This window comes from Aethina tumida, chromosome 2, assembly GCF_024364675.1.
Source record: "Aethina tumida isolate Nest 87 chromosome 2, icAetTumi1.1, whole genome shotgun sequence".
NCBI classification, from domain to species: Eukaryota; Metazoa; Arthropoda; class Insecta; order Coleoptera; family Nitidulidae; genus Aethina; species Aethina tumida.
The window spans coordinates 36,666,885-36,692,514 of record NC_065436.1 but is presented as its reverse complement, the minus strand read 5'-3'; the positions used below and the strand labels follow the sequence as shown (position 1 = coordinate 36,692,514).

The 25,630-nt window shown below is 32.6% G+C and overlaps 2 protein-coding genes across 7 annotated transcripts; one reads left to right on the top strand and one right to left on the bottom strand.

The window, feature by feature from the left end:
• Nucleotides 1-46: 46 nt before the first annotated feature.
• On the bottom strand, nucleotides 47-985 carry LOC109594067 (peptidyl-prolyl cis-trans isomerase NIMA-interacting 1). The gene is made up of 3 exons (XM_020009230.2): nucleotides 837-985; nucleotides 480-683; nucleotides 47-418 (listed from the first exon to the last, which is right to left on the bottom strand). The coding sequence occupies exons 1-3, from the start codon at nucleotides 889-891 to the stop codon at nucleotides 198-200; spliced, it is 480 nt and encodes a 159-aa protein (XP_019864789.1). The 5' UTR covers nucleotides 892-985; the 3' UTR covers nucleotides 47-197.
• Nucleotides 986-1,132: 147 nt separating this feature from the next.
• Nucleotides 1,133-25,519, top strand: LOC109594104 (ecotropic viral integration site 5 ortholog). 6 transcript variants are annotated; one of them, XM_020009278.2, is made up of 13 exons: nucleotides 11,506-11,562; nucleotides 12,793-12,909; nucleotides 16,679-16,995; nucleotides 19,161-19,387; nucleotides 19,512-19,703; nucleotides 19,758-20,117; nucleotides 20,265-20,423; nucleotides 20,686-20,922; nucleotides 20,981-21,316; nucleotides 21,371-21,805; nucleotides 22,005-22,106; nucleotides 22,389-22,438; nucleotides 24,241-24,383. In XM_020009278.2, the coding sequence occupies exons 2-13, from the start codon at nucleotides 12,851-12,853 to the stop codon at nucleotides 24,245-24,247; spliced, it is 2,481 nt and encodes an 826-aa protein (XP_019864837.2). In that variant the 5' UTR covers nucleotides 11,506-11,562; nucleotides 12,793-12,850; the 3' UTR covers nucleotides 24,248-24,383. The 6 variants fall into 6 exon arrangements, with proteins under 6 accessions (XP_019864834.1, XP_019864835.1, XP_019864837.2 ...); XM_020009273.2 differs by lacking the exon at nucleotides 22,389-22,438 and having other exon boundaries at nucleotides 11,511-11,562; nucleotides 24,241-25,519; XM_020009275.2 differs by lacking the exons at nucleotides 11,506-11,562; nucleotides 12,793-12,909; nucleotides 22,389-22,438 and adding an exon at nucleotides 1,133-1,425 and having other exon boundaries at nucleotides 24,241-25,519.
• The last annotated feature ends 111 nt before the right edge of the window (nucleotides 25,520-25,630 follow it).

The window sequence follows — 25,630 nt, the reverse complement described above, 5'->3', positions numbered from 1 at the left end:
CTTGAATACTTTTATGTTGATCGTAACATTCAATTTTAACGAATAATTCAAGTGAGAGATAATTTATTGTGCACGTAATAAATATCAACAAGAAAATGAAAAATATTTAATCCCAATAAAAAATAAATTAATCTCGTTCAATCTAAAGACAACAAAAAGCATATTCCTAAAGTTAATGGAGCAAAAATTTAATTAATCTAAACAGTACGTAGTATAATATGAACACCAGAATCGGTAAAAACGGGCTCGGACAGCTCGCCGACTTTTAATGCAAAGGCCGCTTCCTCAAACGGTTTTTGCATTGCTCCTCTTCCAAACGGTCCCAAATCGCCACCACGTTTAGCCGAGGAACAATCCGAATTTTTCGATGCCAGTTCTGCGAACGAACTCTTTCCTGAGACGATTTGTTCACGGTATGCTGTAAAAAAAGAACAAACAAACAATTTTATGGTGCCTGTTTTGTTGATATTCAGTCTTACATTTGACCAATTCTAAGGCATCATCTTTCGACCGTGTAATGTTTTCTTCCTTCCAGGAAGACGGTCGTCGGGAATCCTTGTGCTTAACCAATAAATGCGAACATTGAACTTGTTCAGGTCCTGACGATGAAACTGGCTCCGCCGGCTTATCGGGCATGTCCCATTGTGATTCCTTCGTGTAAATGTTTAAATAATAATGTTGACCTGAAAACGATGAATTGTAACCGCCTTTTTCCTAATGTAAACAATGCACGTGTTTTTGGTTAAGTTTGTTGAGACAAAAAACAATATCGATACACACGAATTAATAGGTGTTTAATAAATGGAATGTACTAAAGAAAAAGTTGTTTTACTAACCAGTCGAACGGCTGAGCCGTTTTTCCCATCCGGCAGGCAACTGTTCATCCGCCATTTTTTCGCATCAAACACGCATGTGCCGCTAACTTGCTAACTTCACACCACAAGCTTTTCGAAACATTAAATCGATATAAACGCAACACCGTGATTGGTGAACATGAATTAAAATTTTCGAATGATCCAATGGTACGATACGTCAATGAGAAAACACGTGTAATGAACGGATGAAAGCAACTTGAAATTAGCGGCAAACGGTTTAATAATCAGCTGGGCGGTGACAGGTCGTCACTGACAGTTCGATTTTATTCGTGTTCGTGTTTTGGGAAAGGGACGCGGAGACGCGTGCCACGCTTACACTCGTTCGATTCAACACAACTGTTTTGGTTTTGTTGTTTTTTATTTTTATGATTTATCAAAATCATTTGAGACATTTTGGATTAAGCTGAATGTGGAAGAAAGACCGAATCATTTAGCGTTTAGGAGTTGTTGTTGTTGTTGTTTGTGGTTTTTGAAACGAGTGGTTTGTTTTGTGAAAGTGTGGAGGTGTCAGTTTTTTTATTCTTGAGAAATTACTTACTATCACTACAAGGTAATTTTGATATTTGTTACATACTTAGTAAATTTTTAGAATTATTTTAATAGTAATTAATATTTTTACAAGTAGGTCAAAAGACGAATTAATTGTTGTTAATTAGTTTAGAATATGTTAGGTGGTATCAAAATGTAAAAACAGTCACATTTTCAAAGTGAAATTTGTGTTTGGTTAATAGATAATGTGTAATTAACATGGACACCTGTTAGAGTTGAAAGAACGGTATGATTGTTCGTCCACCTGTAATATTTGTACAACACGACGAGTTTAATCGTCGAAAAGTTGTGTCTATTTAAAACTGAAATGTACATTATATATTTAGTTTAATTTAATTATAGATATTGAGAATAGATGGTAATAATATACTGCATTTTGGGAGGCAGTTGACAGATTACGAAGTATCGTATTTCCTGTGTTAATTTTCAGTTTTTACAGTATGTATTGTCGAAGGCCATAACAGACAGATAAATAAAGTGTGGGTGGTTACCATACAAATGAGTACCCAATATAATGCATGTGTCAATTTTTTCCGACTGTATCACCATTAGAATAACTGTTTTCTCTTTAATTTTTTAATTTGAATATTACAAATATGTTTGAAATGCGTTGTGTATTAAAATTTTTTCGATGGGAGTTGAGTTGAGGCCGTTAACCCACGATTTAAGCGGTTAAAATAAAATGGTGTGTTTTTAATTGTAATGAGTAAGATCAAATGAGGAAGCCGGAAAAGAATTCGTTCATTGATGTATTTGAGTATTAATTAGAAATACGAGGCGGAAGGCCAATTTTTTGTTTATCACTGACGATAATAAACGATGAATCTGTTTTTTTTTTTTGGAATCATGCAGACATTGAAAGTGCGAATGGTTTTATTTGTATAAATATACAAAAGATATATATAGTTAGGTATCAAAGCAAGTTCTGACGTCACATTAAAACCAGTTTGTGATATAATCGCAGTTTCTTAAACAAAGGTATCGCCTGTACAAATATTGAAAAATCATTTCAGGTGACTCATTTACTTTCATTGGATGGATTCAATTTAATTATAAGCTTTTTCAAATTTATTTTTGGTCTAAAGTATAAATTTTTGAATGTAACTTATCTATTTCGAATTGTCTTATGATAATTTAATTGAATAAATTAATTGTTTTGTCGAGTATACATTGAGATACGGTTTTTTTAATTTGAAAAGGTGGAAATTAATATTTTACTTAAATAAAAAATTGAAAATCCTATTTGATTTTATCTGTTATTCTTACATGATTGATCGATTTCAGTGAAAATCGGAATTGTTATAAGAATTAGTATATTATACTTAAAATTACTGTTGCTGTTTTACTCACTACCTGTCTTCTCATGTAACTGAAAATGATTAAAGCGTCGTTTAATCATTATCAGTGTAAATTGGTTAGATTAGTAATGGGAAAGGTTGAAAAAATTTCTCCTGGAAACATTGTCTAGGAAAATAATTGAGTGAACGAATGTTTCCCACAATTTACAAAGTGATAACTGACAAAAAATCCTCTTTCTTTTTGTTGTTTATTATTGTACATATTTAAACAATGTTTAGAGGGTTTTAAATATAGAAATAGATAGATGATAAAGTATTAATTATTTTCTGTATGACGGCAGTGGCAGTAAGAGCAGTAAGAGCAAACAACAGCACATGGCCATGTTCAGTAATCAGAGGGGAAACGTATAAATGTATGGAATAAATTAAATCTTGATACACGTGCGCAAGAGTCTGGAGATTAGTATATTATATTTAGAGAAGGCAATAAAGAATTAGAGAAATTTAGACAGTTGTAATGAATAGAATAATTGAAGGACTTTGTTATATTCGCATCTATTCAGTTCGCCACGTCCACGTCGGTTTGTGAAAGTTTCAATGTTGCTATGCGTCATATATTTGCAATTTGCCGTCAAGTTATTCATATTTTAAATATGATACTCTCGTTGGTGTTTAATTTTATTAATTTTTAATCGAGAGTACCTCGTTGAGATTTGATATTAGTAGTAATGTGTAGAATTTTAGTTTTATCGTATGTGAATAACTGTTGCGGAAACCTGAACAATGTGGAACAATGTGGTGGGATAAATTTCCATCGCAGGTTTCAAAAACGTAACAATGATTTAATTGTGTAATTCGTTTTACGCAAATCATCTGGGTCAACAATTAAACTGTAAAATATATACAGTCGACTGTCGTTAATTCGAAACTCGAGGGACTCTTAAAATATTACGAATTATCGAGTGTTTAAAATATATAAAACTTCGAATTATTTACTGTTTATAATCAATTATTATTTATTAACTGCTGTTCTTTAAGAATGATAAAAGTTAAGAGGCGCCAAAATGGTGCCGTTTTAACGAAGCGCGGGGTGCAGCTTTTCTCACCTTTAACTGATACCTCTGCCAAAGGTTCTGATGAATCGTCCTCATCCTCATCGTTGCTTTTTTCATTTGTATCTGTCGCAGATAAGATTTCTCCATCGGTTAATAAACCTGTGACAGCAACATCTTCATCCACTTGAACAAAGTCAGAAAAACCCACACCGCTGATGTCGTTGTATTGCTGGTTCTTCATTATCCGTAATTATTGGAAGATTTTACTGATTTTCTTTTATGAAACCGGATTTTTTGAAACAGTTGAAAATCGTTAGGTGTATTACAGCTCTCTGCCTTGTAGATCAGTAAAATAGCCGTCAGAACCGTGATATTTGCAGTTAGCTGCTTGTTGTAAAACGTGCTTAACAATTTTTTTGCCATAGAAAGTCTTAAAATTATGGATGACCATTGGTCCAATGGTTGCAATTTGAAAGTTTTATTCGGCGGAAAGAAGTGGAGTTCTGCGTTGGATAATGTAAGAGGACTGTTGTGGACAGTGCAATTGTCTAAAAAATGTAAGATTTTCCACTTTAGTCGTTTCATGTCCCCATTAACAGTTAAAAGCCAATTGTTAAAAATTCTGTCGTCATCCAAGCCTTTTTGTTAGCACGATAATCAGTAAGAAACGATTTCACTCCTTTGAAACATCACAGTTTCATTACTTTTCCTGTTACTAAGGGTTTAAGTTTTTCCGATCCGTCCATATTTACTACAAATAAAACAGTCAATCTCTATTTACTATGTTTTCCCCCATGACATTTTTTATCTTTAAAAGTAAGCGTCTTGTTCGGCAAACATTTGAAAAATACGCCAGTTTTATCAGTATTGAAAGAGTCTTGGGCATCATAGTTTTCAATCAAAGTCTTGTAAGCCACCCTTCAATTGCCGCAAAATTTTTGATGCTTAGAGTAAACGCGAACTCTTTTGCTTTTTCTGCTAATGGATACTTTTTGCCTCTACACTGTCTTAGCCAAATGACCAAGCTTTCTTCCAGACGAGGAAATTCAGCTTTAGTAGTTCTTTTCCTTACTCTAGCACTTTGAGCAGCATAAATTTTCTCCTTGTGCTTTATTAGGGTTGAGAGAGTACTCAGAGGAATCTTAAATTCTTTTGCAACATAACTAACTTTTCTTCTCACCTCCCTCTTTTTCGATTAACTTTTTCTTTTCAACAATCGTCAAGCATTTATACTTTTTAGGACTCATAACTAACACAAACTTTTATTTAATCTGTATACAACCAACGAAAGAGTAACAGTAACTGAAACTTAATTAAACACATCCAATAGGTGAGGAAGTATGTATCAAACTAATCATTATGAACTTGTCTTTCTCTTTCTCTCTGCAACTAGCGATGTAAAAAAATAAAGATCTTAATTAATTCTACACTAAGTTCTCATTATTACGAATATCTTTTTTTTTTTTCATGGAAAACAACATATCGTCAATAATTTTAAGACCCATATTTTATCAGGACCCTTGCAGAGCCGTGAATAAATCTAGCTGATTGCTATACTTTGTGTCTAATTTTGTTGTTCATTATCTCTCATAAGTTTTCAATGGAGTTTAGATCGGAAAATTGAGATGATCAGTTCATAACATTTTTTCCCTTAAAAGCCACCGCTTCAAATATTTTGAAGTGTGCTTCCGGTCATCATCTTGTTGAAAATAAAGTTTTAGTGGCATATTTTTATCTGATACGGTACCATGTTACTATTCATTCCAAATCCCGAAAAGCAGCCTCATACCGACCCCATTACCGACCTGTCGTGTTTAAACTTTAGGTTAAACTTTTTATGAATAGGTCGCCTTACATATAAAATTCTATCACAGCTAACCAGATTAAACTTGATTTCATTAATCAAGATCGCTCGTTTCCAATCATTTGAAGTTCAGTGTAAAAGAAATCTGGTAAACTCAACGGTGGCTCGTCTATTCTTCTCTGATAGTAGTGGCTTTTTAGTCTGGCCTTCCCACAAGTAGTAACTATCTCTTACGATTCTTGAAGAAACATTAATTCCAAGTTGTGTCTCAAGTAAATCCTTTATTTTGCTGGAACTCAGGAAAGGATCTTTTTTAGAGTAGGATAAAATTTGTTTATCCTGAAACCAATTGGTTTTTATTGGTCTTTCAGTTTTATTTTTTCCTTCTTCATTACCAAATCTTGAAAATTGTTGTGAAACAGGCGTTATTGATTTTTCTCTCATTGCATTAAATGAACGATACAATACGTGATTTAATACAGAAAATATTTTCTTTCTGTCAGGTACTATACTAACTCAGTTTACTTTGGTGTATACTGTGAAACTAAAATTTATTGTGGATTTTGTAGAGACTAGTGACATTTAGTAAAAAGTTGTTCTACTTTTTGCTAGATGAATATTTAGTTTTTTGATTTGTAGGTAACAGAATTATTTTTAATACTACTACTAAATATTCACCGATAATCGTTGTATACAGTGTGTTCATAATTAGTATAAATTATATTAGAGTTGTCCTACATTCATACATACTGTATGTATAAGTATGGAGGCAATTTTTAAAATTTTAAACAGATATTAGGCATTGTCTGACATCATATGTACAATGTATCAGATAATTTTCTGTAACATTGCCAACTACTTGTAGTATGTGTAGTTAAATTTGCAAATAAAATATCTAAATTCAGTTTTTGAAAATGTTTAGCGTGAATTCGTTTATTGCGTTGTGCAGCGAATGTGAAAAATAATTACTAACAACTTTCGCATCAGATTCCGATTTCTCTTATAAAAGTCTCAGTTATTAATTTATTCGATGTTTCAAGATAGACAGACTAATTGCTTTTGTTGCGTAACTCAATAACTCTCAAATATGATTTATAACTATTAATGATAGTAATTCCAATAAATAAACAAATGGAGTAATTTTGGTTTAGTAGCAACTTGGGATTATGTGATTGTGATTAATTATTCAGGAACTGGAAGTCTGGCATAATAATCAAAATAGTTTTGGCAGTAACTGTTGTAATCGTTTACGCAGTTTTTCGCTTCAACATATGAAAACTGATCGTTTCGCAATACATGCATTAATTTATGCTCAGGTGGTCATTTATTGTTAAATCAGGTCCGTGAACTATGAGTAGGAACTACGCTTTACTTACTCCACACAAACGTGCAATTTTTGGAAGGTTTACTTTTCAAATTATTTTCAAGATAATTCAGTTGAAAGCCAGTAAATGGTTTCGAATCTTTTGTTGACAGTCTCCTGTTTCACTGTTTATTCTGCAGAGAAAAAAAGTAGAAAGAAAAGTGGAGCACAACACGTCACTTTTTGCCATAATGTGCAAATCTGGGCTTTATGAAATTTAGATAGAATTTGACCCAGTTTGAAGGGGAAAAGTTCACATCGAAATGTCATTTCAGCCATTTCATCCATTTTTATCAGGAGAAATATACATTTTGAAATGCGACTAATAACTATTAAATTGCTTATTATTTATAACTTAGGTCATTAACAATAATTAGAGTACTGTAATACAGTTGATGACGTAATTCGATAACAAGATCCAATTTAATTCAATTAGCAGATACCATTTAGTATAATTGTGATTCGAATGTAATCAGAGTTGCATTGTTAAGTGTAATCTCATCGAATTTGGATATTCAAGTCTAGATCCAAGAGTGAAATGTTTTAAACTGATGAGATGACTCCCGTGAAATACGAATGGGCGCATTCTGGAAGAGCGACTCGTAAAACGAACTATATGGATGCACCACTACCACCACCACCACCACCACCACTTCCATATATGAAATGCATCTTCCACATTCACTCGTGGAATTTTAAACTAGAACTAATTAAAATTAAATGGTTGGTTCGTTGGATGTGTGAAAAGAAATCAGAAAAAAGGTAATTTCGGACGTTCCGAACCGAAAATAGGAATGGCAAAGTAGGAATCATCTTTATTTTAATAGTTTGGGCTCGACACAACTCGACGTGTCGAATTAACGATTATCTTTCGAAGTGTGTGTATGTGTACAAGACCAACCCGGTTGGTTCATTAAAATAATTGTCTGGGCTCGTGAAAAATAATCCCTATTGGATTCAAGGGAAGGATAGCTATGTTTTATTGTGGAATCGCCTGGAAAAGTGCTATTCATTTTAATAGCACAAAAATTGCATTTCGTTCCTTTCTAACTTTTACTCTTAATTATATCCACCACTTATATGTATGTAACATTCACATTATGTAACCAATTATTCTCTACTTACCGTCAATGACTAACTGGGACGAAATAATTCACTTAATTACTACTTGCTCCATTAAATCACATTCTTAATTTTTCTATTTCAAATTTACTACTCGGATCTACCTTATTTATTTCAATTTAAATAACTAAACCAATTTTATCATCTTTAATTTGCATTTTGTGGTAAATATCTTTAACCTACTTTATAAATTGTTTTAATTATAAAAAAAAATCAATTTTGCATTGAATAAATAAAGTCCTGTTACGAAATTGTAACCGTTTACTAACTATTTTTTGATTATATTAAAATTGGACAGAAATTGGATTTTAAGTTACATTTAGTAAAGAATGAAAAAATATCAGAAAGATTAATGATTTAAATGACAGTAAATCATTAATCTTTCTGATATTTTTCCATTCTTCATTAAATGTATCTTAAAATCCAGTTTCTGTCGAATTTTAATATAATCAAAAAATAGTTAGTTAACGTTAGTTTTCAGAACTGTAACTGCATTTTTTATAAAATTTACTATTTAAATATCATAATCAAATCAATATTCATTGACACATATATTGATCGGTTGAATATGAATACATAAAATTGTGTAGAGATTTATTGAAACAGATGAAAAAGTTGCATAAATACAAAAGTTTATTAAAAAAAGAATATTTTAAAAATGTGTGAAAACTATGGTTTAATAATTTGTATGACCTCCTCTTGTCGTGACAAATTCTCTGCGTCGCTCAGAATTAGATTATCGATGTCCTGTTGGGGAATCTCATTCCAAGTATCGTGAAGCGCTAAAAAATGAGTTCTTTTGCTGTCTCTTGGACTTTCCATACGAAGAACCATTCTTCGAAGCATGTCCTACGAGTGCTTAATATCTGGGGACTGTACTGGCCATAGTAACACATCAGTATTGTTGTATTCCAAAAATTCCATTGTAATCCTTAAAATGTAAGGGGCTTGTTAGCTGCTGCATATGGAATGATAATTGGTGTCAGTATCTGATCTATGTATGATCTACTCGTCAAAAAGTTCTTCAGACCAAATGAAATCGGTTGTTCTTCCGATTCTAATTTATCCCCAGATCACAACGAATGAGTGCACTTTCTGGACATTGCGAAGGCGGTTTGTATTGTTTGTAGAATTATCCTGTACCTACGAAAAGAAGAGGTACTCTGTATAGTGCATAGAGTGGTGGTATCACGCTTTGAGTAGGGCCCATTTCTACCGCAATCTGAATTTGAGAATTAAAAAAATTATTAACAAAGGAATGTTTGATTTCATTTTAATGGAAGTACACACAAGTATAAAATTTACAATCGGTTGTTGTTGGTAGCCTAAAATAATGATAATGTCGTATTATTATATACGTAGCAAATTATTCACCCTTGACCACATTATTTAAACAGTGGACTCTTGTTAATTCAAACCTTCGATAATTTGAACATCTCTCTTTATATTTCGAACTAAATCAATACATTTTTGTGTACTTAATGTAATTCGAACGAAAAAATAATCGCTATTTAACAAAACGACTCCTCAAACACTCGACAATTCATAGTTGCAGAGAGAAAGAGACAAGTTCAAACCTGTATCATCATGCACGAGCCTTTGTTTTTGTAATGATTAGTTTGATACTACTCTTTCGTTGGTTGTATAGAGATGAAATAAAAAATTTTGTTAGTTATGAGTCCTAAAAGTATAAATGCTTGACGATTGTTGAAAAGAAGAAGTTAATCGAAAAAGTAGAGGGAGGAGAAGAAAAATGATGTTGCAAAAGAATTTAAGATTTCTCTGAGTACTCTCTCAACCATAATAAAGCACAAGCAGAAAATTTATGCTGCTCAAACTGCTGGAGTATGGAAAAGGACTACTAAAGGTGAATTTCCTCATCTGAAAGATGAGAGCTTGGTCATTTGGATAAGGCAGTATAGAGGACAAAAAGTGTTTATTAGCGGAAATTTGTTAAAAGAAAAAGCAAAAGAGTTCGTGTCTACTCTAAGCATTAAAAACTGGTGGCTTATAAATTTCAAAAAGAGAAATGGGGTTGAGTTTAAAAAAGTTCGTGGAGAAAGTGGAAGTGTTAATGATGCAGTTTGCTTAGATTGGCATAGTAAATTGAAGACTTTGATTGAAGACTATGATGCCCGGGACATTTTTAATACTGAAGAAACATTTTTCAAATATTTACGGGACAACACGCTTACTTTTAAAGATGAAAAATATCATGGAGGAAATTAATCAACACTCAATAATTAGTTTTATGTCTTTTCTATCAAAAATTTCGAACCATTTGATAAATCGTAATATATTAAGAGTCCCTCGAGTTTCGAATTAACGAGAGTCGACTGTATTCGAATTTTTAAATGGAATATCCTGTATATTTTTACTTTATATTTTTGGATTTTTGAGACAGTTCTCCATCATGCTGTAACATTGAAAATTACGTCTACTTTTTAGAGCCATTTTTAATTTAATATTGCCATGATCTAAAAATTATTGTGAATTTTGTAGAGATTAGTGACATTTTGTAAAAAGTTGCTCTACTTTTTGCCAGACGAATATTTAGTTCTTTCTGATTTGTAGCTAACAGAATTATTTTTAATATAAGAAAAATTGCTCCGTTTCATTTCATTTTGGATAAACGGCGAGAACGGTGGCGAGAAAGAGATGTGGGAAAAGGAAAACCGCAAATTTATAATGAAACTGTTAAATTGCACGCAAAGGACCGGTGAATATGTCGCCTTTCGAAAATATGTTTTTCCAACACGTTCCCTTATTTATGTTTTAGGTTTGGTTGGGTTAGAGCAGAAAAAAAGAACTGCCCGTATTATTATTTTATTCAGGTCCCTCTGCGAATTTTTTACATTTATTTATTAATTCCTGAGAATTGTTACGAAATTAGTATTGTAGCAGGATCTGCTTAAAATCATTTTATATGAGGTCATTAATATAATCATTCGATGGAATGATGGAATGATGAAATTCATGTGGGGGGCAATGTTTAATGAGCGTAAAATTAAAGGAGGGTGATTTCACCCCCGATGATGACCTACGAGTAACACTCACTCTAATCCTCGTTGTCTGATCCAATAAATAAAGAGATGCACGAAACTTATTTTGTAGAAAATTACCATTCGAATTTCTAAAGCTGCCAAGTTATTTTTATCGTTCTATTAATCAATGACAAAAATAATAATTCCGTTTAGGGATCAGAAATTTTCTTTTGTTATCTAACAAAAGGAACAGGAAAGAATTAAACATGGTGCAAAAATAATTTAGAATTTTCAGACAATTTAGAATTTTATATAAAATAATTGAAGCGAGATCCATTGCTCTATTGATCGGGTCCGTTCGCGGAGGCTGGTTCGTGGAGCGGCGCGTCGCGACGCCGTTTCCAAAAGCTCAGTCAGTTCGCGGCGGTCGTCGGGTGCGAATTTGACATCGTCGTCCTCGGAACGGTGCGTGTCTCTCCGCCGCCCACCGGTCACAACAATAGTACCAAACAGTACGTAAAGCAATCCCCTACCTGTTCATGCAATCATTCTTTCGTTTTTTTTCTTGTTGCTAACATATAAAGGTGGTAGTTGATCGTAAAATCAAATTAATATTTATATCTTATGCAAATAACGTAAAATTGAATCAGATATGAAATTAAAATAACTATAACATGATTTTTAATATTTTGTTAATTTAACAATATGATAAAATAGGAAGAAGGAATTTATTGTTGAAAAAAATTTGAAATGGTAAATATAATAGAAAACCAGCTACACTATTTTTCTTTGTTCCGTATACTATAAAACTTTTTATGATACTTCTATTATTATTCTCTAACCGATAGGAGAGAAATTATGAGATTTGTCTTTATTTGTTCGTCCATGCGAAACTAGAACTGGAAACAAACTGAAAATAATGCGAGTTTGTGATTCAGTTACGATTGAATCAAATAAATCAATGGAAATTGCTTGTTTTATCCCATATTTTCTTGATTTATTTTACCTATAACAATATTACCAAAATTATAATTTTGGTCATTTATTATTTACATTAGAAAAGGAGACAGTAACAATTAAACTAATTGGAGTTAACTAATGAACGGGCGTGACTGACCCAGATGTTTTTTTATTACAACTGTGTGCACATCACATTAATTATTTACTGATAATTTTACACACTAATTTCGTCATTTATTCGTTTAGACACCACCACCACCATCACCACCACCAGAGGTGTAAGTTATGATGAACGTTAATTATTAATAATCCAAAAGCCGACTGAACTGATACTCATCTTGTCTGAAATGCACCTTGCCACCATGATAATTACATAAATATTAAGGATTTCATATTATAATTTATTTATCAAACAAGTTTTTTAATAATAAACAACTACTATTTAATAAAACGTTAATAATCTTTATCAGAAAATTGATTTAAGATGAATAAATAATTAATTTAGTTTTCTCTGATAGATCTCTCATATATTAATTAAAAAATGCAAACTCAATAATTATTCCAATTGTATTTTAGAAGAAAAATTATACAATACTCTATGAAATTAATTGTACTGAACTATTTAATGTGTCACTGAACTACATGAAACATTCAAATTGGAAATCTTTGTTACAGCCGTGAATTGTTCGAATGGAATTTATCGATTGATTCTTCCACGCAAACATTAAACTTTTTGTTTTTAATTTAAATCATTCATTCCATCATTCCCATTATGTTGTTAGTGAAAAAGGGAAGAAGACAGCAAATATGGTAAATATTTGAGTGAAGTGTTTGAACAGTATGGTTCTGCAAAGATTTGCATCCTCAAAATATTGGTATTCGAGACGTACTAAAAAGCGGTAGGTAACTATTTTCAAAGTCTTCATATTGTTTCATTTTATTATATATTTTATTATTCTTCAAAACCTGCCCATATTTCAACTCTTTTGACAGGTTAAATCAGAAAAGTAATACGGGGCTATCCAAAACGAAATTGAAATAGTTGAAGCGCAGTCCGGAATCCGTCGACAAGCAGTCTAAGAACCGGATTTGCCTCCAGATCAATAGCGAATTCTTCAGCTTTTGGCTTTCATAACTCACATACTATCCCCTGTTTTGCTGTTTGTTTTTCGTTATCGCCTTTTACGAGTTTATCTTGTTCAGCTCGTTATCTACATTGTTTTGTTGTCCGGAACTGATTACCCCATATTATCTTGTACAGATTTCGACACACATCCACGCCGATTGATCGATCGCTCATTTATTTTTTCTCTGTCCTGAGTCCTAATTTAACTGGACTGGACTAACCTAATGGAAATCAATGTCCCATATTTGCTCCCGACTAACATAACAATAAACTAAACATGCGACTGTGGCAGTTAAACTTGATGACAGGTAGTTTATTGAATAAATTTTTGAGCGGGTACAAAGTTTTACGGTGCGGCTTTATTAAGAAAACCCTCATAAAACTGATACACAACGACCCCTAAACAAAATGACTGAATCAGGATTTTTTCAGACGCTCCTTAAATATTTATCACCACTGTGTGATTTTTTACTCAATTACGGAGTAATTTAAATTATTTAAGTAACTTTAATATTTTTAAATAAAACGTGAAATGTAACAAAATGTAAAAATTATTTTAGAACACTACATAGTTGGGGGACGTACCAAATGCTCGAAAATGGGGGACGTACCGAATGTTCGAAAAGTCGGAACGGATCGGTTACCTTCGGCAAACGAAATATACGATGGGACGTCCGTTATTTAGGATCATGTTTTTGCAAGAGCGTTTAAAGGAAATCATACTCTGGGTATTCTATGGCCTACTCTATGCTTTTTAATTCGTATGTTTGACCTACATTTGACATCATGCCAATGATTAACACGTAACCTAAAAATATTCTGTATTAAAAATAAACAATTCTAATTAATATATGTATAATTTTTAATTGATTATAAATTACTAGTAAATTTTATATATGTGAAAAATTTATTAAATAATTTTTATTACAGGAAAATTAATTTGGATTTAAATATTGAAAACGACTAATGAAATATCACTTTTTTGTCCACTGTAGTGCACTTTGCATATTTTAGCATTTATATACAGCCGATCTTAAGAAACAACATTTAAAGATATGGATATATACAACAGATGGATGTCATTATTAATCAGATTCTCTCATGAGTGGTTTACTACAATAAACAACAGTTGTCGATTACTAAGAAAGAAACATTTACTATACATTTACAACTATTCATTGACAAGCAGATATTGTAATCTTCTGAGGATTTAAAATGAATTACATAAATGGTTTGATAGCTATTTTAAAAAATAATATATACTTTATTATAAACATTAAAAACAAAAGAATTTTTGGAAATACATTTATGCCTTTTATTTACACAACCTTGCAGTAACATCTTGTGCATCATTTGTTTGAACCTAATATTAAATATTTTCCAAGAGCAAGTGATATTTTTGTGTTTTTTCTTTAATATTACCTCATCTCAAACTTCATTATAAATTATTGTAGTATCTTAGTTGATTGAGTTATACATTTTCTAAGTATAAATTATTTTGTGAATATTTTTTATGCCCACTATCTTGCTTAAGTTATCTAGCTAATTTGTTAATTATTTCAACCACGTTAAGTTATGTTAGAGGTATGGAATGGCTTTTTTAATATCTAACGGCTTAATTAATTTATAATAAACAGTTCAATCAATTTATGAACAAATCATTACAGAGTAGGACAATATCAAATCGGTGTAAAATTTAGTTGTTTTCTATATTTAACCAACTACTTATAATAATTAACCTCAATAAAATTTCTTTAATTAATATGAATGACAAAATGTAAAATAAATTATTAAAATATATATTATTTCCACTTTGAATAATTACTTCTGAACAATAATACTAAGTTTATAAATAAATACTAAACAAGAAATTTTGTTAAGGTATCTTCAGGGTACAAGGTTTGTTTAATTATTTGGTAAAAGATGAAGTCTAGATAAATGCTTCATTTAAATAAATTAAGGTTTTCACATCATCACAGTAATATAATACTTCAGATTCTTTCCAAAAATTGAATAGATTTAACAATTCATAAGTATATTTTTAACTAATGTCCATATACATTTTTGTACATTTACTTTGTGTTACATTTCCCCATTTCATAATATAATTAAGGTTTTCGATGTCTGTTGTTAATATAGAAGTATAATTTTAAATTGTGTATATAACTTCACTTCCTGTGATGTTTTTGTCACATTTTCTAATACTAATGTAATACTGCTGAGGGAATAACATGAATGTTGAGACTGTTTGATATATTGTCTATGGTTAGAGATCAAACTATATTGTGCATATTATTTTGAATAGCTCTTAAAATTAAAATATATAAACCTCTCTACACAAATCTGTATCAAGTATTTCATATATTTTTTATTGTAAAAAATATTCGTTTACATCTAAAAATTATAAAACACGTTAATATTTATATACCAATTGAAATTTTACTACTATTAATTTAATAATTCAAAAACCCTAAGAATATCACATTTATTATAAAGTTTGAATACACTGATGTTGCGAAATGAACGAGTCATTATTTATAATATACGGTGCGTAACCTTGAATATTTATAATTGGCGATTGATATTGAGTGATTTTCAAATTAAATTCCCTTAGCCCGTCCCAGCTGCATGTTCATCCATGAACATGCGCATGAGCGACTGTCGCGCTCATGTGACATCGACTCGGATGAACTCGGATATTTCCGTTTCAAGCATTCGGTACGTAGCCTTTACGTACCGAATGCTCGAAATATTGAATATTAGACAATAATTGTCTAAACAAATAAAATTACTTAATACCTTTTTATATTTAAATTGTTTATTTCAGAAATTCTAAATCTCATTGTGTAATTAGTGAAAATAAACATAGAATTTTAATGAGATAAGGTAAAATAAATGAATGAATGAATGAGTAATCAATAATATTCTATTAATAGTGTATGATTTGAAAACTCTTATTTCTGATTAGTAAAAATAATTCTGTCTTTTTCATTAAATTATTGATTCTTGAATTTACACCACCGCGACATTTAACATTTTTATAGGGTAGAAATGTGTGACCCAAATAGCTTACCATAAACATGGAATTTATTGGCAACATAAAATCGAACAGTTCCTGGAACGAGGAGGAGCTACCAAAAATAAAAGGACCTCCGCCCCAATAAAATGTTTACTATTTTATATTTATCTGTCTATTGGGTTCAACCGTTACTTACATTATTCATCGATCCATCTTTACTTACCACTACTTAATTGAAATGAATTTATGAGTAGACGAATCAATTACATCTACACATTAAATAAATTACTTTATTTCAAATATTATTTATTATATGTTTGTTTCAAAAATATTTAATGATTTATGTCTCGACATCATCATAAATTTCTAGTTTTCGAAAGATACATCCATAACTTATTAAAATTTCCACAACTTATCCCATATATTCCTCATCCGTTACTTTTGGGAATTGACGATTAATGGGCCAAAAGGAAACGCCATTCATTTTCTAAAGCATGATCAATAAGAAGTGTTATTTTTTCAGTGGAGTCGTCAGTGGTTCGTTGAGTTGTCTGGCCGCCGACTCAGATGGGGGCTGCGCCCCTGCCATGCCGCCGACTGCCATGAGGTTGGACAGTCCGCCTTGCACCCACAATAACAATAATAACAACAACAACAACAACAACGAGAAGGAAAAAGAGAAAGACAAGGACGCGTCCGGCGCCGAGCTGGAACTCCTCGCCAAGCTGGAGGAGGCGAACAGGCTCTACGAGTCGGACGCCAAGTCCCTTAACTCGTTGAGCGGCGCCTCCGGCCATTCACGAAAGGGCTCCGACACTTCGCAGATATCCCTCACCTCCGGTAACTACTTTTACACTCACTCCAAATTCTTTATTATTATCTTCCACGGTACCAACGTTTTGGCCTTCCAAATAATCTACTATAAATACTCACGATTATTTTAAATGCAAAACAAACGCACTCACCTTGCAAATACCGAACGTTGAAACGTTCAGAAAAACTTATTCCATCCTATAGTTTAAAACTTATTATCAACAATCAACAACATATTCTAATGTTTGTCCTTCTGCTTGAATCTAATTCGATAACGGGATCAACGTACTAAACAAAACGTACTCGTTTATTTATAAATTATCGATCTTATTATTACACAAAACGATAAACATTAGTGAATTATGTCAGGGGGAAATGAAAAATTTTATTTTGTGCCTCCCCCCTTTCGTTTGTCACGTAGATTTTCGATTCCCATTCACTTCGGTGATCGCATTTATTTTTAGTTGTTGTTTGTGTTGTTAGAGAGATAAGGAGGTTGCTTTTAAAAAAAACCTGTTGTCAGTTGAGTGTGCACACAGTGCAGCGTCTCTCCGCCTTCTGCCTTCTGTTTTCGTTTTGTTGATAACGTGTTTTTCCATGCCCAACTTTTATGGTGCCTGCTGTTGATTTACGATACACGTGACATAACCGCACCGAAAATGGAGTTTAACGAAGACAGCAGTGATTGTTCAATTTGTGATTGTAGTTATGAAGGTACTTATTTTTATAAAGTTTAGTTTTAAACCATTTCATTTTCATATGCATTTGCGTCACCCATCGTATTTATTATTTTACTTACTGATAACATATTTTTTCTTACCGATAACAAAAACATAAATTACACGTATTTGTTTAGTTATTATAATAATAACAATGTAGGTTAGAACATTAACATTCCATCCATATACATCCATATTGAATACAACTTCTCCGCAACCCACTTCCTATGAAATCAACAATATTCAATATGCTAATCAATAAGAAAATGTAACATCTCAATACTCAAGAACATAATCATTCTTTAGATAAGAATTCGTTAAAACTGACGATATACTGATGTTAGTAACGATGTTCACCAAAACGACGACATAACAATTACATGGGAACTTCGGGCTAGTAAAAATTTGGAGCTTGAAAAGTAATAATAAATATTATTTTATTTTTAAAGCTACTTGATATTTGATGTTCTCACATTTTTATTTAGTATTCTCTTCAATTTAAATTCTGAAAATTACATTAAAATGCTTCAGAAATTCTAAATGATACAACAGGAATACAGAAGACCTTCGAAATTGTCTAAATTGGCGAAGTTTAATTGATCAGATCACATCAGAAGTTTAAGTTATAAACAAAAAGAGATAGAAAGTTCTTGTTTTTACATTTTTATTCAGTATTATTTTCAGTTTAAATTTAGAAATTCTGGGCAATGCAACATAAAGACTGGAGACCTTCAAAATTGTCTAAATTGACCAATTGATTAATCACTTCAGAAAGTTAACTTTTTATAAGTTATAAACAAAAAGAGATAGAAAGTGGCTGTTTTTACATTTTTATTCAGCATTTCTTTCAGTTTAATTCTTGAAAATTTCATTAAAATATATAAAAGCTACACTTCGCACTTTAAAAATAAAAAACTGGTTATTTTTCTAGCCAACCATTTTTACTTTTGGCCCGAAATTAGCCCAAAATTCCCATGTAATTGTTATGCCGTTTTGTCGAAGTGCACCTGTATAAATTATATATTTGTAAGTAAATGTATGTATGTGTATCGCAAATTGTAAATAACAAAAGAAACATACCATGTGGGCGACCATTAACTCTAATTGTTTATAAGTGTCTCCAATAACAATTCGAAATTCGCATTATCTAATCGGCGTACCTCGAGTCGGCGAACGACGAACAGGCTACTACGAACACCCGGCTCAGTTTCGATGACTTCCTCCGAATTTGTCACACCGTTTTCTTTTATATCAATCATTATTCCTTGATTTATTTAACTCGACACGTGTTGATGGCTCTTTTCGAACAATGTCAACCGGTCGTTGTCGCCAATTCCGTCTTTTTTATTGATGTCAACGATATTTCTCATCTGCCATATTATGGTAATTTCCTCTTCATCGATACAACTTGGATATGTCTTCTTTAATTAATTAATTTATCCAATTAAATCCACTGTTGTTTTCTGCTTTCAGGGACGAGTTCGACGCACGAGAGGGTGGAAGATGCAAGTGAAGAGGAACGTTGGACGAAATGGGGACACATCGTCAACGACTGGGAGAACAACTGGCGCAAACAGAACGCTCAAATTAAAGACCTTGTCCGGATGGGTGTGCCCCAACACTTTAGGCCCATCGTATGGCAACTGCTCTGTTCCGCCACCGACGCCCCAGAGAAAAAACTTTACGCCGAATACATCAAGGTAAATAAGTAATGGTGATTCACCACGACGACGTTGTTGACATGTAAATCGCATTTGTATTCGTTACATGTATTATTTATTAGTTATTGTTAAGTCAATCGACGAATAATCCGTATTTTTTAAGACGAAATCTCCGTGCGAGAAAGTGATACGAAGGGATATTGCGAGGACGTATCCTGAACATGACTTTTTCAAGGAAAAGGACGGTTTGGGTCAGGAATCACTTTTTAATGTCATCAAGGCCTATTCGTTGCACGACAGAGAAGTGGGTTACTGTCAAGGATCTGGATTTATTGTCGGTCTGCTTCTCATGCAGGTAATTCGGTCCACACACCCTCATCCAATGCCCAATTAATGCGATGTCTTTTAGATGCCGGAAGAGGAGACGTTCGCAGTCTTGGTTAAAATTATGCAGGACTACCGTATGCGTGACATGTTTAAACCCAGCATGGCGGAATTGGGTTTGTGCATGTTCCAACTGGAGAACCTCGTCAGCGAGCACATCACCGATTTGAGTCAACATTTTACCCTTCAAAATTTTCACACTTCCATGTATGCATCCAGTTGGTTTTTGACCTTGTTTACCACCGCCCTATCCCTGCCTTTGGCCTGCAGGATCATGGACGTCTTCTTGTCTGAGGGAATGGAAATCATCTTCAAGGTCGCCTTGGCCATGCTTACTTTGGGTAAAGACGACCTCATGTCGCTGGACATGGAAGGAATGCTAAAGGTATAAATTCACGCTTATTAGAAAAACCTTATCTTATCACAGATAATTAATGGAACAATTTATGTATCAGTTGATATATTTATTACTTTTGATAATAGATAATAAAAAATAATCGCATATTACATCGTATATTTTGTGTGTTCATAGTTTTTCCAAAAAGAACTTCCTGCAAGAGCAGAAGCCGATCCTGAGGGCTTGCTTCAATCGGCATATTCCATGAAGTACAATGCCAAGAAAATGAAAAAATTGGAGAAGGAATACAACGTGATTAAGACGAAGGAACAAGAGGAAATGTCTGAACTCAAGGTACGCATTACTAGTAATTTCTATCTGCCAATTTTTTTATATTATGTCAAAATACATTAGTATAGTATTCATTTTAAATAATGTATGTGAAATGTAATATTTGTCATCGGGAAACAGATTATTTTAAGGAGACGAAAGCCATCTAGTGGCACTTTACCAGTGCTCTAACTAATCAATAATCTGTTGATGCTCCTGCTACCGGACAAATATAACCTCCAAGTGTGCCGAATGATTTGCTGTTTTCACCCTCACCATTTTACAGAGATTGCGAACGGAAAACAAACAACTGCGGCACAGATGTGAAATGCTTGAAGAAGAAAGTAAAGCACTGGCAGATAGATTGGTGAGAGGACAAGTTAGCAGAGCCGAAGAGGAAGAAACTACGTTTGTTGTGCAGCGAGAATTGGACGCTTTGAGACACGCACATTTAGAAACCAGCCATCAACTCGCCCTCGCAAACGAAAAAATCAGATCTCTTTCTCTCATGATGGAAGAAACGGTAAGCTTTCTTTTATGCTTATATAAATTATTTATTCGTTGTTTCATTATTATTCCAGCACACTTCTAGACAGTCTTCCATTGAAGAAATCACGTTGAAACAAGAGCAGTTACAGCAACGAGAGGAAATGATCCAATGTTTGCAGGAGGAACTGGTCAAAGTGCGATTAAGAGAAGCAGAAAATGACGCCTTAATTCGTGACCTTAGGTCGAGAATTCACGAACTGGAAGAAGACAAGAAAACCTTGAGGGAAATCACACCTGACAACAGTGTGGCACACTTACAAGAAGAACTGATCGCGGTCAAACTGCGAGAAGCCGAAGCCAATTTGTCGCTTAAAGATTTGAGACAGCGAGTTTCTGAATTGAATCAACAGTGGCAAAGGCACCTACAAGTGAGTACCTACTTATTTACTTGAAATGTATTTATTATGGCTGTTGTGTCGCAGGAACAAAGACAGGACAATTCGAATTCATCAAACGACGCCCTCAGCACACCCAAAAAACTCCTGTTTTGGGAAAACAGGCACAACGAAACTCAAAAACTCGAAGAGGAACTCATGACCACGAGAATAAGGGAAATGGAAACTCTCACCGAAGTCAAAGAACTTCGATTGAAAGTAATGGAACTGGAAACGCAGGTTCATGTCAGCACGAACCAACTGCGAAGACAGGACGACGAAATAAAGAAGCAGCGGGAATCTCTGGAATCGGCCGAGTTAAGGGATAGAGATGCGGCCGCTCGTCTCTTGGAAGAACAGCGACGGTACTCCGATTTGGAGAGCAAAATGCAAGACGAACTGATGAGAGCTCGGATAAGCGACGCCGAAAAGACTCAGGCAATAGCCGAACTCACGCAAAAAATCAGCCAGTTGGAATTGAAGGCAAGTAATATTAAGTGTTTCACACACAGTGCATGTACGTAGATTATCCATTTATTTCCATCATCATCATCATCATCATCATCATCATCATCGTTGGATAAAAAAAACGTTTACAATTAAAAATGCAATAAATTTCATTTTAATTGATGAATAATATGAAGAAATTTTTTTAGTGCTAGACAATGATTTTTATTTGTAGAGTCAAGAAATTGCAACAGAGGGCGAGCTTAGAATACATTCAGTAGATGATAGTGATAGAGTTAGAGAGCTCCAGGATAAAGTAGCGGATCTCAAGGCTGAAGTGAGTATTGCTTTATAGATTGTCCTTTTCCATTAAATGACACTGTTCGTCGCTACCTCACAACACTGATTGACTAACTACTTAAAATAAACGGCACCGGCTTCCGCTTAATATACTATATATAAATAAAACTAACATTCATGTAAATAAATATTGTATAGATTTGTACTAATCTCTTTAATAGTTAGCAAGGATTTCCATATATATTTATATATGTAATTTACCAATATTCCGTGTAAAATCCGTAGTTCTAACATTTCTAATGACTAACGATTTATTTAGTTTCCTACTCCAATCACCAGCCCGGATACAGAGCCTTGGAAGTGGCTCGAGTAAGTTCTAAACATACAATTTAGGGATTGGCTTGTGTGTAGTAAATTCAAATTGAGTTTATCATAATCAAATGCATGATTCCAGTTCGCAGGATACGATACTACTGCCTTATTGTACAAAAATAATTTGCATGAAACAATTTTGTGTTGTCCTATTGATCACTTGCATGTAAACTTCTTTATAATATTTTTATGTATTGATGTTATATAAAAAAGCATCGTCTGAATCGATCGATTTATTGGTAGAATTTGAAAATGATTTAAAGTGCAGTCGACTCTCGTTAATTCGAAACTTGAGGAACTTAAAATATTACAAATTATCGAATGTTTGAAATATCAAATGGTTCGAAATTTTTGAGAGAAAAGATATAAAACTTCGAATTATTGAGTGTTGATAATTATTATTTATTAAATGCTATTCTTTAAAAATGACAAAAGCTAAGAGGTACATACATACATGTACATATTCATAATGTGAATTAATTAATATTTCGATAGAACTCTGTTATATTGGTTTGCTTCAAAGCACATGGCTGCTGCTCAGACTGCTGAAATGCTTTTTAATCACTTTTTTTGTAAACAGAAGCTTTGTAAGGTGTAGAATGAGGCTCTTGCTTGCTAACTGACATCTCTGCCAAACGTTCTGATCCTCATCTTCATCGTTGCTTTTTTCATTTGTATCTGTCGCAGATAAAATTTCGTCATCGGTTAGTGAACTTGAGACAGCAACATCTTCATCCACTTGAACAAAGTCTGAAAAACTCACACCGCTAATGTCAACTAGTGGTTTTATTGCTGGTTCTTCATCATCTGTAATTATTGGAAGATTTTCCTGATCTTCTTTTATGAAACCAGATTTTTTGAAGCAATTGAGAATGGTTAGGAGTGTTACAGCTCTCCATGCCTTGTCAGTAAAATAGTTGGCAGAACCGTGATATTCAACCTCCCTTTACTATGTTTTTCCCCATGACATTTTTCATCTTTAAAAGTAAACGTCTTCATCAGTATTAAAAATGTCTCGAGCATTATAGTTTTCAGTTAAAATCTTCAATTTTTCCATGCTAATCTAAGCAAACTGCATCATTAACACTTCCACTTCCCCCACAAACTTTTATAAACACAATTCCATTTCTCTTTTTAAAATTTGTAAGCCACCCTTAACTTGCAGCAAAGTTTTTGATGCTTAGAGTAGGCTCAAACTCTTTTGCTTTTTCCTTTAACAAGTTTTCGCTAATAGACACTTTTTGTCCTCTACATTGTCTAAGCCAAATGACCAGGCCTTTTTCCTGACGGGGAAATTCACCTTTAGTAGTTCTTTTCGTTTCTCGAGCAGTTTGAGCAGCATAAATTTTCTCCTTGTGCTTTATTATGGTTGAGAGATTACTCAGAGGAATCTTAAATTCTTTTGCAACATCACTTTTCCTCTCATCTTCCTCTACTTTTTCAATTAACTTCTTCTTTTGAGCAATCGTCAAGCATTTATACATTTTAGGACTCTTTACTATCACAAACTTTTATTTTATCTGTATACAACCAACGAAAGAGTAACAGTAACTGAAATTGAACTAAACAAACCAGAAGAATTGTGTGTCAAATTAATGATTACAAAAACAAAAGCTCGTGCACGATAATACAAGTTTGAACTTGTGATAACTTTGAATTATAGTTTCGAATTATCGAAGGTTTGAATTAACAAGAGTCGATTGTACATGCGCATTTTTATTTATAAAAGTACAGCAAGCATGGTTCCTAGGAATGTTTACAGAAACCACCTTCATATAACATATTTCTTTCATTTTTAGGTCATGAAATTAGAATCGCTGAAAGAGCGACGATCGGGAAGCGGAGGAGGTCGTCAGCCCAACGAGAGATCGTCATCGATCGACAGCACAGACGACGATACCAAAATAAGGCTTGACGATCCGTCGCTACGTCTCCAATTAGCCGAATCTCCAACCGCACAGCCTGAACTCACTTTTGCCGATTTGGGCACAGTCGATTCGAATGCCAACCACAACGTCTGATTAAATGGGATATGTGCATAAATAATAAACCTTGTATTAAGAGTAGTCGAAATTCGAAAAAGTTATTTAAATTAGTCAATTTGAGTTTGCATGGTTGAATTATTGCTGCACCTGATAGGCTCTCTTCTTCTCTCTTTTTCTGTCTCTCGATTTTAACTATTAAATTATTATTTTGTATTATCACAATTGGCAGTGTATTTATTGTAAATAAAATTACATTTTTAAAAATTTATTCGTCAAGTGCAGGGTCTTTATACATATTAACAAAAGATTATTTATACATATATGGGAGATTATTTAAAAACAAAATAGTATTTTAACTTATTATGTTATTAATTTATTTACTATAGTGATATTTTAGTCATTTTTCCCTCCTTAATTAAATATACCAATATGTACTTAATGTAATAAATAAATGGGTATTTTCGTTGAAATGTACGATTTCAAACAGTTTTCCTTCGTTTAAAACTATTTCAAATCGTCTTTTTGTTAGTAGTCCAAAAAAAAAAGAAAAACTTATGAACTAGTGATACAATCTAGAGTTGTTAGTACATAGATTTTGTATTGTAATATTCTATCTGTGTTAATATGGTAGTATTAAAATTATGGGCTGGCGAGGAGGTTTATTTAAAAAAATGCGGTTTTGCTGTGCAAAACTTTAGACAAGATAGTAAATTATTAAAGAAAAGTCGCCTCTACTTCATTGTATTTAATCTGTTCTTCTAAATTATATAAACATCCTCCTCTGATATTAATTGACAGCTATCTAATTATTTAGGTGCTAAACATTTATTAAATATTTATTTTTTTTATTTGATGTTGTCCGGCATTTAAAACATTCCATAGAAAACATCGAAGTTTTAGAAATGTTGTTTTTTAAAATTTTTAATATAATACTCAAAAAATGTATCGCACATTAATATTAAAAAGAATTGGTGTGGTTAATTTTTTTTGTCTTTAAATTTTATTTTATGTAATTTTTATAACAATTTTTAGAGCAATAAAATAAAATGAAGTTGCAATATGTAATTAATTTCCTTTTTTTAAATATATATATATATATATATATATATATATATATATATATATATATATATATATATATATATATATTCAATGTATTTTATTTTTTGCTTGATGTATTGTTTTCATTAAATATATTTATGAT

Bases quoted from the DNA above. Each gene is read 5' to 3' on its own strand.
- LOC109594067 (XM_020009230.2), bottom strand. From the start codon at position 891: ATGGCGGATGAACAGTTGCCTGCCGGATGGGAAAAACGGCTCAGCCGT. The intron at 684-836 runs GTTAGTAAAACA...CATCGTTTTCAG, and splicing joins ACGGCTCAGCCGTTCGACTG to GTCAACATTATTATTTAAAC. The intron at 419-479 runs GTAAGACTGAAT...CTTTTTTTACAG, and splicing joins TGCCTTAGAATTGGTCAAAT to CATACCGTGAACAAATCGTC.
- LOC109594104 (XM_020009273.2), top strand. From the start codon at position 12,851: ATGGTTCTGCAAAGATTTGCATCCTCAAAATATTGGTATTCGAGACGT. The intron at 16,996-19,160 runs GTAACTACTTTT...TTCTGCTTTCAG, and splicing joins GCAGATATCCCTCACCTCCG to GGACGAGTTCGACGCACGAG. The intron at 21,806-22,004 runs GCAAGTAATATT...TTTTATTTGTAG, and splicing joins TCAGCCAGTTGGAATTGAAG to AGTCAAGAAATTGCAACAGA.